This window comes from Chrysochloris asiatica, unplaced genomic scaffold (assembly GCF_000296735.1).
Source record: "Chrysochloris asiatica unplaced genomic scaffold, ChrAsi1.0 scaffold00028, whole genome shotgun sequence".
Classification (NCBI taxonomy): Eukaryota; Metazoa; Chordata; class Mammalia; order Afrosoricida; family Chrysochloridae; genus Chrysochloris; species Chrysochloris asiatica.
In genome coordinates this window covers 8,819,822-8,836,906 of record NW_006408546.1, presented here as the reverse complement: position 1 = coordinate 8,836,906, position 17,085 = coordinate 8,819,822, and the positions used below count along the sequence as shown (strand labels likewise).

The 17,085-nt window shown below is 40.2% G+C and overlaps 1 protein-coding gene across 1 annotated transcript in view; it reads left to right on the top strand.

Annotated features, from left to right (window-relative positions):
* The first annotated feature begins 3,835 nt into the window (after window positions 1-3,835).
* The window catches only part of SLCO2A1 (solute carrier organic anion transporter family, member 2A1), a 74,702-nt gene continuing 61,452 nt past the window's right edge, over window positions 3,836-17,085 (top strand). Inside the window, exons 1-2 of the mRNA XM_006846642.1 lie at window positions 3,836-3,897; window positions 4,000-4,159. Coding sequence (XP_006846705.1) covers window positions 3,836-3,897; window positions 4,000-4,159 — 222 coding nt within the window. The remainder of the gene's footprint in view (window positions 3,898-3,999; window positions 4,160-17,085) is intronic.

The following is a 17,085-nucleotide window of genomic DNA, read 5'->3' as shown; positions in this document are numbered from 1 at the left end:
TTAGAATGTTATTTTTGAGTACCATTCCTGGCCTGCAATCTTTTTTAATTAATTTTTTTTTTCTTTCATCAACTTCATTAAGGCATGGCACTGTAGGATAAGTACTAGACTGCAAGGTCCGTTTGAAATGTAAGGTCGGTGGTTCAAACTTACCAGCCACTCCTCAGGAACCCTTTACAGAGTCACTGCGAGTTGGAACCAACTCAACAGCACTGACCACCAACAACAATATACATGTAATGAAACATACAGATTTTAAATGTTTGATGACTTGTGACAGATTTATACACCTATGAAAATACCAATACAATCAAAATATAGAGTACTTCTACCAACCCAGAAAGTTCCTTCATATGTAGCTATGAACCTTTACATTTTTAGTTTGGACTTAGAAATATCCAACAGTGATTTTCAGTTGAGCCAGTTAGGTAAGAGGGACAACTAAACTGAAAATACGGTTTTGCTTCTCGTAGATTGTATGGCTTGCATATTAATTGAATGCACTATAAAATGAGAATCATAAAGGACACAGGATAGATGATGGAATGAATCTGCAGCTTTCCATCCAGATGGATGTTCATCAGAGTACTTTAAAGACACATTCATTCATGCAGCAGCAATTGAACCTCAGTGATGAACCAATAGGCACTGTTCCGTGTCCTAAAACATACACATTGTCACTGTCTCCACGAAGTCTACATTTTGGTGGGAGATGTTGAGGAATAAGAAATTGTACCATTGTATACTTTTAGAATGCAATACTTGTTATGAAGAAGAAGCAGAGTGAGGATATAGACAATGATAGTGTGCTGTTTTAAGGAAAAGAATACATCCCATGTAAGGAGCTCTGGTAGCGTAGTGGTTACGAAACGGACTGCGAACTGCAAGGTCATCAGTTCGAAACTACCAGCTGTTCCGCGAAAGAAAGATGAGGCGTTCTGCTCCAGTGAAGATTTACAGCCTCGGAAACCCTGCACAGGGTCACTATGGGTCGGAACCAACTCCACGGCACATAACAACAACAACAACATATACCACTGGTAGCAATTAGTCATTCGTGTTAATTCATTACTAATTTGGATTAAAGAAGACTAATCTCTTCTGCATTTAGTGCTTAGAAACTCAGGTTTTCCAAAAGTGAACTGATTATCTTCCCTCTCCATATACATTCCTCGTCCAGTGCACCCTGCCTCCACACACAGCCTTGTCCCCTTCAGCCTGGAAAACTTTGTCCTTCCCTTCTACTTCTGCGGGAGTCCCTGAATTGGGTCCCTCCTGGATCCCCACTGACCAGCCTCAGATCTAGCCCTCATTGTCTCTCCCCAAGGCTGTCATGTCAGCTCCTTACTTCTCTACCTAGCAATCAAGTTGCCTCTGACAGACGTAGGCAACAGGGTGGTAGGATATTCAGAAACAACCTTAAACTAGACACACAACTGTGCTCCATGCTGAGCAAGGGGAGTCCTGAAGGGCAAAGGGGAGTTATCCAGACAAAGAAGGGAAAAGTCATTCTGTAAAGATTGTGAGCAGAGGAACAGACAAGGTGTGTGCTTTGGAGAACTTTAAGTAATAATATGATCTTGATGACATTAAAACATCAGGTGTGTATTATTAGGTTCTAGCACTATCTAATGTTGCAAAACAGAATCAACCCAAAACGTAGTGCTTAAAACAATGACAATATTTAGTTTGCTGTCAAATCTTTAATTTGTACAAGATTTGGTGGGAATAGCTCAATTCTATTCCACATGTCATCAAATGGGGCTGGAATCATCTGACATGGATGAAGGTTGATGCTGACTGCAAGCTCAAACTTTAGCTGAGATGGTTGGTTGACTGGGATGCCTACATGTGTTTTTCCCATGAGTAAAGAAGACAGAGCATCCTTATAACATGATGCCTTGTTCCAAAGGCAAACATCCCCAAGACAGAATAAGCCAGGCAGATCCTGCATTGGGCTTTTAGGATTTAGCCTTAGAATTCAGATAGCATCACGTCTACTTCATTCTGTTTGATAGAAGTGAGTCACTAAGATTGGTTCATATTCAAGGTTCAATAGTCTTCCATGGACACATGGCATCAAAGTACACTTAAGTCCAGATTACCTGGTCTGGCCAGACCCAGAAAACAGGCTACTTGGTCTTAGATGTCTTGCCAGATGTTCTGGCCATCCCCTATCAGCTAACGCCCCATAACTCTACCTGTGGCCTCCTTCTTCTCACACAGCACATTTTCTGCACATTTTCAAGGGAAAGCCCATTTGCCCTTAGGATGATGACGTCCAAGTCACAGTTCTTCACCTAGAATCTTCCACAAAATATTACACTCAAGTCCATTGCTCTGTTGGCTGGACATGCCCACCTGGACACTCTCAGACTCCTCAGAATAATCACTCCCCAAATGGGACTCGTCATCTTTTTCCTCTCAAATTGCTCCTCTTTTTCCTTCACCCCCTTCAATCAATTTCCCCAAACAGAAGGCAGGAATCTTTCTAGATGTCTTCTATTCTGCATTCCTCATGCCCCAGCATTCATTCCACTGTTAAGCCCTTTGATTTCTTCTTGTGTCTCTAGTACTTGATCCCTGTCCATCATCTGCAAGTGTGTGCCTTGGCTCTAGCCCTCACCATCTTTCCCCTGGGTTAATCCAACAACCTCTTGTTGGTCTCCTATCTGCCCCCTTCAAATCTTCTAGCACATAGGTAGTAATTGAGAACACAGAAGCAAATCCATCCATGTCTGCTCAGTTGATCTTTGACAAAGAACCAAATGCATTGAATGGGGAAGAGATAGTCTCTTGAACAAATGGTGCTGGCAAAACTGGAAATCCATTTTAAGAAGAAAGAAACAAGACCCATATTTCATACCATACATACAAAAAATAAATGTAAAACCTAGAACTGTAAAGATAATCAGTGAAAAAATAGGGACAAATTTAGGGACTCTGATATGATAGATGGCCTAAATACACTATTAAACATAACTAAAACACACAAACTGCAGAAGACAAAGTAGATGACTAGGACCTCCTGAAACATAGACACTTATGTGCATCAAAAGATTTCACCAGAAGACTAAGATGAGAACTCACAGACAGGGGAACAAATTTGGCAATGACATACATGTCGGACAAGAGACTACTGTCTAAAATTTGTAGAACAGTTTAATACCTCAACCACAAGAAGAGAAATTAATCCACTTAGAAAATTGGCCGAAGACATGAACAGACATTTCACCAAAGAAGGCATCTGGGTGACCAACAAGCATAGGAAGAAACGCTCACAATCACTAACGGTTGCTGTTGTTGTTGTTAAGTATCACTGAGTGACCCTATATACAGTTTCCAAGGAGTAGCTGGTACATTTGAACTGTCAACCTTCTGGTTATTAGTCAAGTGCTTACCTTACTATGCCACACCAGGACTCCCCAGCATTAACCCCTAAGTTAAAAAAAATAACAAAAAGCAGCAAATGCAGGCTAAGGTGTAGAGAGACTGTGACCCTCTTACATTACTGGTGGGACTTTAAAATGTTGGAACTGCTGTAGAAACTAGTATGGTACTTTCTCAGAAGATTGGAATACCTTATGGCCCAGCAGTCTCCACACCCATATTTATTGAAGCAGTATTCACAATAGTAAAAAGATGGAGATAGCCTAGAATCCCATCAGTCAAGGAATGGTTGAACAACTTTGGTACACACATGCAATGGAATATTATGCAACACTGAAGATTATGATGGATCTGCAAAACAGCTAACACTGAATTCTTCCTGAGGGTTGAAATACCTAATAGTAGTGGTCTCATTTCCCCCTCCAGGTCACCCTGTGAAGTAGGCATGACTCATGTAACAGGTGAGGAAGTGAAGGCCAGGAGGCTGAGTGTCACAGAGAAGACATGGTGAAGGACAGTACACACTAGGCTACTGGGTCGCCTGTCACAGAGACCTTGGAGTGGAGGGCTAGGAGAGTGGCAGGAATTCACTGACTAGAAGCCTAATAGGACTCTTCTTCTGTCTCCTCAGGTGTTTGTGCTCTGCCATGGCCTACTGCAACTCTGCCAGCTCCTGTACAGTGCCTACTTCAAGAGCAGCCTCACCACCATTGAGAAGCGCTTCGGCCTCTCTAGTTCTTCTTCCGGTCTCATTTCCAGCTTGAATGAGGTAAGCAGGAGGCACTGATCTACTAGACCTCACTTATGGCCTTTCCTGGTCATGAGAACTGGGAAGGGCCCTATGCGAAGCAGGGGAATGAGGGTACGGGATGTGCAAATGTGGTATAGTCCTATTTCTGCATGGGAACCCCAGGAATGGAGACGGTCTGACCGAGCATGCACAGTTACATTTCCTAAGACCTTACCATATGCCAGATGCTTTGCTGAGAACCTTCCACACCTGACTTCCAGGCCTCACTGCAGCCCTTCCAGCAGGTATGCTGCTCATCCCCATTTAACAAATGAGAATACTGAGGTTCACCAAGTGACCTGTAAGTTTGTCTGCCTCTAAGCTGTGCATTTCATTGCATTCTGTGGTAACCCACACATATGGGTGATATTGGCCCATCTCCTGCAGGAAGAGATGAATCCCAGATATGCAGATGGAATCGTAGCCCCAGATCCAGGAAAACTCCCATCTTATAAGAGTCATATGGGCCAGAGGTACTCAGTGTCCTTGACTCCCAAAGCTATGTGGCCTTCCAATAAAATGGAAGGGGCCATTTTACACTGTCCTCTGGTGATTCAGTATCAAAGTTACAAGGAAGTAGGCCAAGAGGCAGGATGGCTGGGGGATTGGGCAGGGATGGGGAGAGGGTGGAGGGCAGAGGGCAGAGTTGACCAGGGGTTCCTGGAAGCTGAGGAGAGGGAGGTAGGGGACACACCTCCACATGCCGTCATGGCTACAGCATCAGTGGCAGATTGTGTGAGGCTAGGGCACCAGACCTGATCACTAGTGTTGCTGGAAAAGCACCCATGGTGGACAGGTTTCAGTGGAACTCCCAGACTAAGACAGACTAGGAAGAAGGATAGGCTGAAAACTTCTGAATGGTTGGACACTGAAATCCTTATGATTATCAGCAGAACACGGCCAGCTATATTGGCAGAATATGTGCCCTTCAAGTTGGAAGGCATGCGAATATTACTGGGGATAAAGCTGACTTCTCAAAGTGGATTAGTCCATGACGACATAAATAGAACGAATCTTTCAAGACCTTCATTTGCTGATAGGGTATAACTCAAAAGGAGACGAAACAGCTGCAAACACCCATTAATAATTGGAATGTGGAATGTATGAAACATAAATCTGGGAAAATTGGAAGTTGTCAAAAATGAAATGCAACACACAAAGATTGATATCCTAGGCATTGTTGTTGTTAGGTGCTATTGATTAGGTTCTGACTCATAGTGACACTATGCACAACAGAATAACATACTGCCAGGTCCTGTGCAGGAGTTCATATCAGTCCAGCATCAGACAGCTATCAACTGGGAGAGGGGTAGTTACACTTTAAATGGACTACCAAGGAGGTCTGACTTGTGGCTATCAGACAGAACATGCACTGTGGTGTATATTAGCTGTGGGTGTAGCCTCCACTGAAGGGACCTGCTTCCTACACACAGCAGCCTCGGTACCAAATTAAAGAGGGAGCACACAGACCCAAACTGATCCCCAGAGAGGTTTTTCCTGATATTTCAGAGGCCTGAGCTATGGGGTGCTCAGGGAGGCAGATAGAGTGCAGACTATGGGTGCTGACATAGGATCCTTCTTTAGCTGCTGGCAACAACTAACACTGATGTCAGATGGATCTTGGCTGAAAACAGTGAATACCAGGAAGATGTTTACTTGTGCTTTATTGACTATGCAAAATCATTCAACTATAGATCATAGCACATTATGGATAATATTGTGAAGAATGGAAATTCCAGAAACCTTCATTGTTCTCATGAGAAATCTATACACAGACCAAGAGGCAGCCATTTGAACAGAACAAGACTGAATGGTTTAAATTAGGAAAGGTGTGTGCCTGGGTTGCATCTTTCAAACTACTTACTGAGTCTATATGCTGAGCAGATATTCTAAAATGTTTGTTTATATGAAGAAGAATCTGGCATCAGGATTGGATGCTCATTAACAACCTACAATGTGCCAATGACACAACCTTGCTTGCTGGAAGCAAAAAGGACATAAAATACTTACTGATGAAGATCCAAGACTATAGCTCTAAGTATGGATTACACCTCAAAACTGAATCAATCAATAACATCATGATAAATGAAGAAAAGATTGAAGTTGACAAAGACTTCATTTTGCTTGCATCCACAAGCAACGAAATGGAAGTAGTCCTGAAATCAAATGGCATATTGCATTAGACAAATCTGTTTGCAAAAGATCTTGTCAAAGAGTTAAAGTGCAAAGGTATTAGAGGACTAAGGTGTGCCTGACCCAAGCCACGGTATTTTCAGTCACTTAGTTGTTGTTGTTGTTAAGTGCTGTCAAGTCGATTCTGACCCATAGCGACCCTGTATAGGGTTTCCAAGGAGCAGCTGGTGAGCTTGAACTGCCGAACTTGCAGTTCAAATGGCTTTGCAGTCTGGTGCATTAACCCACAGCGCCACACCAGGACAGTCACTTCATATGCATGTAAAAATTGGAGTATATATGAAGACCATAGAAGAATCAATGCATTTGAATTATGGTGTTGGCAAGAATATTGAAAGTACCAAAGAACAAAGTAAACTGTCTTAGAAGTAAAAGAATGTTCTTACAAGTACGATGGCAAGTTACTCATCCTTTGGACATGATATCAGGCAGAACCAGTCCCTCAAGAAGGACACAATGCTTGGTAAAGTGGAGGGTCAACCAAAAAGAGGAAGTCCCCTCCAATGAGATGGAATGATGTAGTGGCAGCAGCAATGGTCTCAAACACAGCATTCACTGAGAGGATGGTGCAGGACCAAGCGGTATTTCATTGTTTTGTTCATAGGGTCAACTATGAGTTGGAATTGACTCAATAACACCTAACAATTACAACAGCACCCACAGTCACCAAACTTCAGGGAAGGCTCTGATAGCAACAAGGCAAAGCTCTCTGGAGGTCTAGTTGGAGTGTGATAGCCCTGCCCCGACGTAGACACTGTCACCTGAATTGCTGTAGAAGGATCCTGCAGTAGAGTCTACTGCCAGAGTCAGCATCCTACATGCTTTCCTGTGTACCCCAGAGCTCTGGCCTCTGAAAACTATAGGACAAACTTCCCTGGGGATCCACTAGTGTTTGTCTGCCCCACTTCCCATTGGTGCTGAGGACTGAAGTTGCTGTGTGTTAGAAAGTAAGTCTTGAGTGGAACTTGCTCTCACAGTCAACAATCTAGTGGAGGGACTCTAAGAACAAAAAGGCAGACCTCCATGAGTATTTGACCAGAACATGATACCATTTCCCCACCTGATAACTTTTGGTTGTTGCAGGCTGTTAAAGAAGGACCCGATGATGGAGTCTGCACCCATAGTCAGCGCTCTATCTGACTCCCTGCGCACCCCATAGCTCAGGCCTCTGAAACATCAGGAAAAACCTCTCTGGGGATCAGTTTGGGTCTGTGTGCTCCCTCTTTAAGTTGGTACCGAGGCTGCTGTGTGTAGGAAGCAGGTCCCTTCAGTGGAGGCTACACCCACAGCTACTATACACCACAGTGCATGTTCTGTCTGATAGCCACAAGTCAGACATCCTTGGTAGTCCATTTAAAGTGTAACTACCCCTCTCCCACTTGATAACTGTCTGATGCTGGACTGATATGAACTCCTACAGTGGGTTCTTTACAGGGGAGTCAGTAGATGGGTCACTTAAGTGGAGACTACTCCCCCAATACGACAGGTCTCTTGGAGAGTTTTCTGAGGAGTGCCAGGCCCTGCACCTCCTGAAATGGAGGAAAGTTGGCCTGTGCTTGCCCTGAATGCCTGTTCATATATAAGCAACCTCCACAGAGCAGATAAAGAAACTTCAGGTAAAACTGGAGGACAGTACCCTGCCCCAAAGAGGATTCACTGCATGTGGTTTTCAAGCTAAAAGCATGATTGCAGAAACAGAGAAGGGAGTAATAACCAGAGAGACAGGACTGCACCCCCTAGTGGACAGATTTATTAGTACATGAGATCTCACCTGAGTGATGGTGTCCAATGGTAGGCAGACTGACCACAATATGTTCTCTGTTGTGTTTGAGAAACTATGAAAGTTGAAAACTGAGATCTGGAACATTCTAATCTCAATTAAACCAGGGAGGGAGAAGGAACTATCCCAGAGAGGGAAAGAAAAGAGTAAGCAAAGGCAAAGTCTCTCCCCACCTAAGAGATTCTTACACAAGGTAATGTGGGTAAAACCACCAAATATAGAGGAAACTGAGAAAGTTAACATTCTCAAAAATTCCAGCGCCTCAGCAAAAAAAAATCCCAAGACACGCAAAGAATAGAGAAGCAATGTCCCATCCAAATGAATATGTCAAAGGGTGGGAAAATGCACTTAGGGCTGACCAAATAATGAAAAAACTGGGAAAATAGAATACAAAAACATTATGCATAATCAAAGAACTATGGGAAAGTATAAAGAGTTAAAAGAAACAAGGAAAACAATACAACAACAAGATGCTCTAAAAAGAGAAAGAAAGATTTCAATGGAAAGGAACAATGACTGAAATGAGAAACATAACAGAAGGATTTACCAACAGATTTAACCAGGCAGAAGAAAAAGAAAAAAAAAAATCAGTGAATAGGAACGTAAGATAGTTGAAATTACAGATATTGAAGAGCAACAAGAATGGAGGCTCAACAAAGACAAACAAGACATAAGCCATACAAAAGCAAATAGCAAAATGGAATTGTGGGACAAGAGACCTAAGATACATAACATGGAGATTACAGAAGGTGATGAAAGTGAGAAAGGGACAGAAAGAATTTTTGAAGAAAGAATAACAGAAATGTCCCCCCATCTAATAAGAGACATGGATTCCTGGTGTCATATTGTAGGATACACACTGGACCACAAGGTCAGTTTGAACCGAAAGGTTGGCGATTCAAACCAGCCACTCCTCAGAAACCCTATACAGGATCGCTATGAGTCTGATCTGACTCAACAGCATTTAACAACAACAACGACAATAAGGGACATGATTCTACAAATTCAAAGAACACCTATAGCAGGATAAACCTAAAGAAAGATCTATACCAAGACACATTATAATTAGGATCTCAAAAATGAAAGGTAAAAAGAGAATCGTGAAAGCAGTGAAAGAGAAACAAACAGTGACATACAAAAGATCCCTAATAAAATTAAGTGCCAATTTTTCCTCAGTAACATTGGAGGCCAAAAGCAATAATGGAATGATATATTTAAAATGCTGGGGGTTGGGGGGGGGAATGTCAACCAAGAATACTATACCCAGAAAAATTATCCTTAAAAAATGACTGTGAGATTAAAACATTGCCAGGCAAGCAGAAGCCTAGAGAGTTCATATACAGAGCAGCCCTACAAGAAAAAATACCAACAGTAGTTCAGAAAATGGAAGGGGCAAAACACTAGAAATGAATTCAAAGCTATACATAAAGAGTCCTAATGAAGGGAAGGCCTGCTAATAAGATTTTCATGCTTGATCATTCTTAATGTATTGTCTTCCACTTTTTTAATATCAAATGTATAAAAGGCAAGGATTAAAATTATGTTACAGAGTAAATAAACTGGTTAAGTGTCACTGAATTGGTTCCAACTCATAGCGACCTTGTGTTGGATTTCCAAGGAACAAATGGTGGGTTTGAACCATCAGCCTTGTGGTTAGCAGTCCAGTGCTTACCCTACAGTGCCACACCAGGACACCAGTACATGAACTATAAAGATATAATTAGTGATAACAATAGCAAAGTGGGGGAGGAAGTGATGTTACAGATATAGAATTTCTTGTGTGTTAATGAATTTCAGTTGCTACAAACCCTAGAATGTTATTAACACAAGTTCTTAAATGGTATATTCATGGAAAGCACTAAGACAATATGTTTAAAATACATACAAAAAAAGAAAGGAAAGGGGAACAGGAATGGCTCACTACTATAAGCCAACAAAACACAAAAGCAAGCGTTACTAAAGGCAGTCACACAAAAACAAAGAACAAAATGACAAAAATAAGTCACTTCTTTCAGTTTGGGAAACAAACAGAAATCTTAAGGGGCAAGACCAGGACTGTAGGTTGGATGGGGTAAGATTTCCCAATGAAATTATTATAGTTCAGCCCTTGCTACCCTTGAAGAATAGACAATTGCATTCTTATGATGCAAGAAATTCCTTGGTACAACTTTCCTGGCCTTTATTCTCACCAATGCAGTTTTCCATTTTGTTAAAACTTCATAATAAGCTCCCATATGTATTTTGAGGAAATCTATCAAGATTACCCCTTCGGGGGTCCCACAAAACAGTCTCTATAACCTTCAGAACTGTCCTGTCTGCTTTGAATATATCTGGCCCAGTAGATTCCCTCAGATGCCACTATTCTGATTGGTGCTTATTTTCAAAGGCACCCTAATGAGACTAAGACAAGTATATTACTGAGAGAGTGTCTATAGCCATCCACTGATCATAGAGGCACATATAAACTTGACTTGTTTGGAATAAACCCATACATGTGTGAACTGGAGCCCTAGTAGCAGTACTGTCTTATTTACCCTCATAATAAAGTAAACACCGATAGAACTAAAGGGAGAAATAGACCGTACTACAATAGTAGTTGGAGACTTTAATATGCCACTTTCAGTATTGAACAAGTATCTAGAAAGAAGATCAACAAGGAAACAGAGGATTTTAATGACAGTATAAACCAGCTAGGTTTAACAGATTTATCTAGAACAGCACAATATATATTCTAGGTCCCAAAACAAGTCTTGATAAATTTAGAAAGACTGAGATCATACAAAATATTTTCTCTGACCACAATGGAGTGAAGATAAAAATCAATAACAGAAAAAAAGCCCTGTAAAATATACAAACATATGGAAATTAAGCAACACATTATTAAATTACCAGCAGGTCATGGAAGAAATCAAAGAGAAACCACAAATTTCTTAGCGTCAAATGAAATGAAAACACAAACCAAAATTTGTGGGATGTAGTAAAGGTCATACTCAGAGAGATACTTATAGCAGTAAATGTCTACATAAAAAAATTTTTTTAAAGATCTCAGATTAACAGTTTAACAATTCTTGAAACTAGAAAGAGAAGAACAAACCAAGCCTAGCCCTATCAGAAGAGAGGAATTAACAAATAGCAGAGCATAAATAAATAAAATAAAAAACTACAGAATCCGGTAGTTACCCTAAATACCAACAGAGAGGGAAAGAGTCTTCAAATCAAGTTTCAATACTATCCACTCTGTGCACAGGGTAGATAGGGATGGGCAACTTAGACATTGGCTACCTAAAATGAGGGGACAATAAAGGCATGAAGTGACTGACTTACAAGGTTTCAAGAAGGAGCTTAGTTTAAGAGTGTGGGGTGACAGAAAGAGTCCCCACTGAATAGCTGTCATCTGGTCTAGATGGGTCTGGTGAAAGGAGATGGGGATAAGATTCGTAAGATTCAATAGTGAATAACTGTTACCATGACTAATCACAACTGTTATACTTGTAAAGGTAGAAGTTTTGTAACAAAAAAAAAGGGGCATGGTTAATCTTACAGTCCAGAAACAGAGGACCCTAGGACCATCAAGAGAGAAGTGCACAAGTAGAATGCGGGACCTTATCCAGAGAAGCAGCAGCGCCAGAGATGGAGGCAGAGATGGGGGCATGGAGAGGGGGAGCGGCTGAGGACTCTAGATTCATCAACTAAGAAGAGAAGGACTAAGAACTGGTGGCCAGGAGCAGACTTGCAGAATGTGCCCTTTGGAGATGTAAATTATTATGTATGCCTGAGTGGGTTTTTTTGTTTGTGTGTTTTTAAAAAAGCTAAAATTGATAGAGAGAAATACTTTTAACTCATGGTATATGGAGGGGATTATAATCAATGTAATGAAACAAGTTATATGAATGGTTGAATGTGAAACTGATGATGTGCCCTGTAAACTTTCACTCAATCCACAATAAAAACCTTAAATTAAAAAACAAAAAAACAACAGAATCAATAAAACCAAAAGTTGGTTCTTTGTAAGATCAATAAAATAGATATGTCTTTAGCTAGATTGACAAAGAAAGACACATAATCAAAAAAGAAAGAAAGAAAGACAAGGCACATTACAGCTGACCTGATAGAAATAAAATTATGTTAAAATTTTTAATTAAAAAAAGAATGTTATAAACAACCATATGGCAAAAAAACTGGATAACCTAGATGAAATGGACAAATTCTTAAAAGCACACAACCACCCAAATGTATTAAAAAGGAAACAGAATGTCTCACCAGATCCATAAGAATCGAAACGATAACATCAGTGATAAAGACTTCTCCCTCTGCTGTCCCCAACACCCTTCTCCCCCCACCCAAAAAAGAGTCCTGGACTGGATAGATTCACTGGGGAATTCTACCAACATGTAGAGAAAAGTTGATACCAATGTTATTTAAAACTCTTCCCGAAGAAAAGGAAGGAATACTTCCTAATTCATTCTAGGAAGCAAACAGAACCCTGATTGCCAACCTAGACAAAGACATACAGGGAAGAAAACTACAAGCCAATATCTCACATGAATATAGATGCAAATATTCTCAACAAAACACTCATGACCAGAATCCAATAGCATATTAATATTAATTGCTATTAAAAGAGCTATACACTATGACCAAGTGGGATTTAGTCACAGAATACAGAGATGGTTCAACATTAGAAAATCGAACAATGTAATATACCAGATCATTAGAGCAAATTAAAAGAACCACATGATCGTCTTTATGGATGCAGAAAAATCAATAGATAAAATCCAATACCCTTTCTTGATGAAAACCTTAAAGAGGACTGGAGTAGAAAGGAAACGCCTCAGTATAACTCAGGACACATGAGGAAAGCAATGTTATACTTACTGGAGAAAGTCTGAGAGCTTTCCCCTTGAAACTGGGAAAAAGTCTAGAGTGCCTGCTCTTACTGCTTATACTCAACACTATATTAGAAATCCTAACCAGAGCAGTGAAGACAAGAAAAAGACATAAAAGTTCTAAGATTGAAAAAAAGAAAAATGATCTTTATTTGCAGATGATACCCTATGTTGCTGCTGTTAAGTACTACTGTACATCTTTGTAGGGACAGAAAGCCATCTGTCTCCCTTGGATATGATCCTATGGTATATAGAAAATCCCCAAGAATCCACAAGAAAACTTTAACAAAGTTACAGGGTACAAAATCAGCAAAGAAAAATCACTTGGGTTTCTATACACCAGCAATGAAAATTCTGAAAGGGAAATTAGGGAAACAATTCCATTTACAGTAGCATCTGAGGAAATAAGATACCTAGGAATAAATCTCATTAGGGGCATGAAGAATTTATACAATGAACACTAGGAAACACTGCTGAAAGAGATTAAAATCTTGCTGTGGCACTGTGGGTTAATGCACTGAATTACAAAGTCGGTTTGAACCACAAGGTCGGTGGTTCAAGCTCACCAGTTGCTCCTCAGAAACTCTACACAGGGTCACTATGGGTTACAGCCAACTTGATGGCACTTAACAACAACAACAAATAAATGAAATGACACTCCATGCTTAAGGATTGGAAGTCATAATATTATTAAGATGTTAGCACTACCCAGTGTGATCTATAGATTCAACACAATCCCAATCAAAATTCCAATAGCCAATCCTCAACTTTATGTAGAATGGCAAAAAGCCCTGAATAACTAAAGCAAAGTTGAAAGAGTATAACAAATTAAAAGGATCCATGCTTCCTGATTTTAAAACATACTATATTATCATTATTTTTATTAAGGAGCTCTGGTAGCATAGTGGTTACGAATCGGGCTGCAAACCACAAGGTCAGCCGTTCAAAACTACCAACTGTTCCATGGGAGAAAGATGAGGCTTTCTGCTCCCGTAAAGATTTACAGCCTCGGAAACACTGTTCAGGGTCGCTATGAGTCAGAACCAACTCCACGGCACATAACAACAGCATTATTATTATTGGACTCCTGGTGTGACACTGTAGGATCAGCACTGGATTACAAACCACAAAGTTGGCAGTTCAAATTCACCAGTTTCTTCTTGGAAACTCTATACAGGGTCGCTATGAGGTACAACCTACTTGACTGCACTTAACAACATTGTTGTTGTTAATATTATACAGCCATAGCAACCAAAACAACCTGGTACTGGCATAACAATAAACAAACAGTTGTTGCTGTGAGGTGCCATGAGGCAGTTCTTACTCATAGTGACTCTAGGCACAACAGAACAAAACACTACCCAGTTCTGAGCCATTCTCACAATTGTTGTTAGGTTTGAGCATATTGTTGTTGTCACTTTGCTAATCCATCTCATTGGAATTTTCATCTTATTCGCTTTACCCTCCACTTTACCACCCATGGTGTCCTTCTCCAGGGACTGGAGATGTTTCAAGTATGAGAGATGAATTCTCAACATCTGGCTTCTAAGGAGCATTCTGGCTGCACTTTTTTTCCAACACAGATTTGTTTGTTCTTCTGGCAAGCCATAGTACTTTCAGTATTTTTCTCCAACACCGTAAGTCAATTACATCAGTTCTCCTACGGTCTTCTTTATTCGTTGTCTAACTTTCACATACATGTGAGGCTCTTAAATATACCATAGCTTGGATCAGGAACACCTTAGTCCTTCAACTGATTGATGTCTTTGCTTTTAAAGAGGTCTTGTGCGGTAGATTTGCCTAATGAAATACATCATTTGATTTCTGGCCTTCTGCTTCAATCAGTGTTCATTTGTGGATCCAAGCAAAATGAAGTCTTTAACAACTTCAGTTTTTGCTGCGTTTATCATGATGCTATTTATTGGCCTAGTTGTGACAATTTTTGTTTTCTTTACATTGAGGTGCAACCCATACTGAAGGCTGTGGTCTTTGATCTTCATCAGGAAGTCCTTCTTGCTTCCAGCAAGCTAGGTTGTATCATCTGCACACTGTAGGTTGTTAATGAGTCTTTCTCCAATTGTAATGCTACATTCTTCTTCATATCATTCAGATTCTTGGATTATTCTTGGATTGATTAAGTATGGTGAAAGAATACAACACTGGCACACATCTTTCCTGATTTTAAACCATTTGGTGTCCCCTTGTTCTGTTCAAACCAACTACCTCTTGGTCTATGTTCCTCATGAGCACAATTAAGTGTTCTAGAAAACCTATTTTTCCCTATGTTATCCATAGCTTCCATATAGTTGAAAGCCTCTACATAGCCTATAATATATAAAGCACAAGTAAACATATTCCTGTTATTCTTTGCTTTCAGCCAAAATCCATCTAGAGTCAGCAAAGATAACCCTAGTTCCACATCCTCTTCTGAATCTGACTTGAGTTTCTGGCAGTTCCCTATTGATATACTGTTGCAGCTACTTTTTCATTATCTTTAACAAAGTTTTGCTTATATATGGTATTAATGATGTTGTTCAATTATTTCACATTCCATTGGGTCATTTCCCTTTGGAATGGGCACAGATATGGAGCTGTTGGCCAGGTAGCTATCTTCTCCATTTCTTGGCATACATGAATGTCTCTAGTGTTGCATCAGTTTGTTGAAAGATTTCAATTTTTATTCTGATCAATTCCTGGAGACTTATTTTTTGGCAATTCTTTCAGTGTAACTTGGATTTCTTCCTTCAGTATCATCAGCTCTTGATCACAGGCTACCATTTGAAATGGTGGACCATTGACCAGTTCTTTTGGATACAGTGATTCTGTGTATACCTCACATCTTCTTTTGATGCTTTCTGTATCATTCTATAGTTTGGTCACAGAATCCTTAAATATAGCAACTTGAGGCTTGAATTTTTCATCACTTACTTAAGCTTAAGAAATGGAAAGTGAGTTCTTCCCTTTTGATTCTCTAACTCCAGGTCTTTGCACATTTTATTTTAATACTTGACTGCCTTCTTGAACTGCCCTTTGAAATTTTCTGTTCAGCCGTTTTTATTTTTTCTCATTTCTTCCATTTGCTGCTTTAGCTTCGCTACACTCAAGAACAAGAGTCTCTTCTGACATCCATTTTGGTCTTTTAAATTACCTTTTTCTTTCTTCCTGTATACTGCTCTTGATGCCATCCTGCAATGCTACTGATTTTAGGTCATTACTGTCTAATGCATCAAATATGTTGAGTGGTCTATAAATTCAGGTGGGATATGTTTAAGGTTATATTTTGGCTCTCATGGACTTGTTTAATTTTTTTCAGTTTCATTCTGAACTTAACATATGAACAACTGATGGTCTGTTCCACCGTTGTCCCAGGCTTACTTTAGCTGATGAGATTGAGCTACAAAGGAACCTTTGTAGTGTAGTGGATTATGAGCTGGGCTGTAACCACATGGTCAGTAGTTTTAATCTACCAGTCACTCTGCAGGAGGAAGAAGAGACTTTCTGCTTTGTAATGATTTACAGCCTCAGAAACCCTATATAAAGTCACTGTGAGTCAAAATCAACTCGGTGGTACACAACCACCTCCATCTCTTTCCACAGATGTAGTCAATTTGATTCCTATGTATTCCATCTGGTGAGGAACAGGTGTATAGTTGCTTTTATGGTATTTTAAAAAGATATTTGCCATGGATGTCTATGGTCTTTCAAAATTCTGTCATGAGATCTCCAGCATCATGTATATAACCAAGGCCATATTTCCCAGCTACTGATCCTTCCTTTTTCCCCTTAACCTTTACTTTCAAATCACTAGTAATTATTAATACATCTTGATTACATATTTGATCAATTTCAGACTGAAGCAGCTGATTGTTGTTGTTAAGTACCATGGAGTCGGTTCCGACTCATAGTGACTCTGCACAGGGTTTCCAAGGCTGCAAATCTTTATGGAAGCAGAAAGACTCATCTTTCTCCTGTGGAATAGCTGGTAGATTCAAACTGCTGACTTTGAGGTTAGCAGCCCGATTTGTAACCACTACACTACCAGAGCT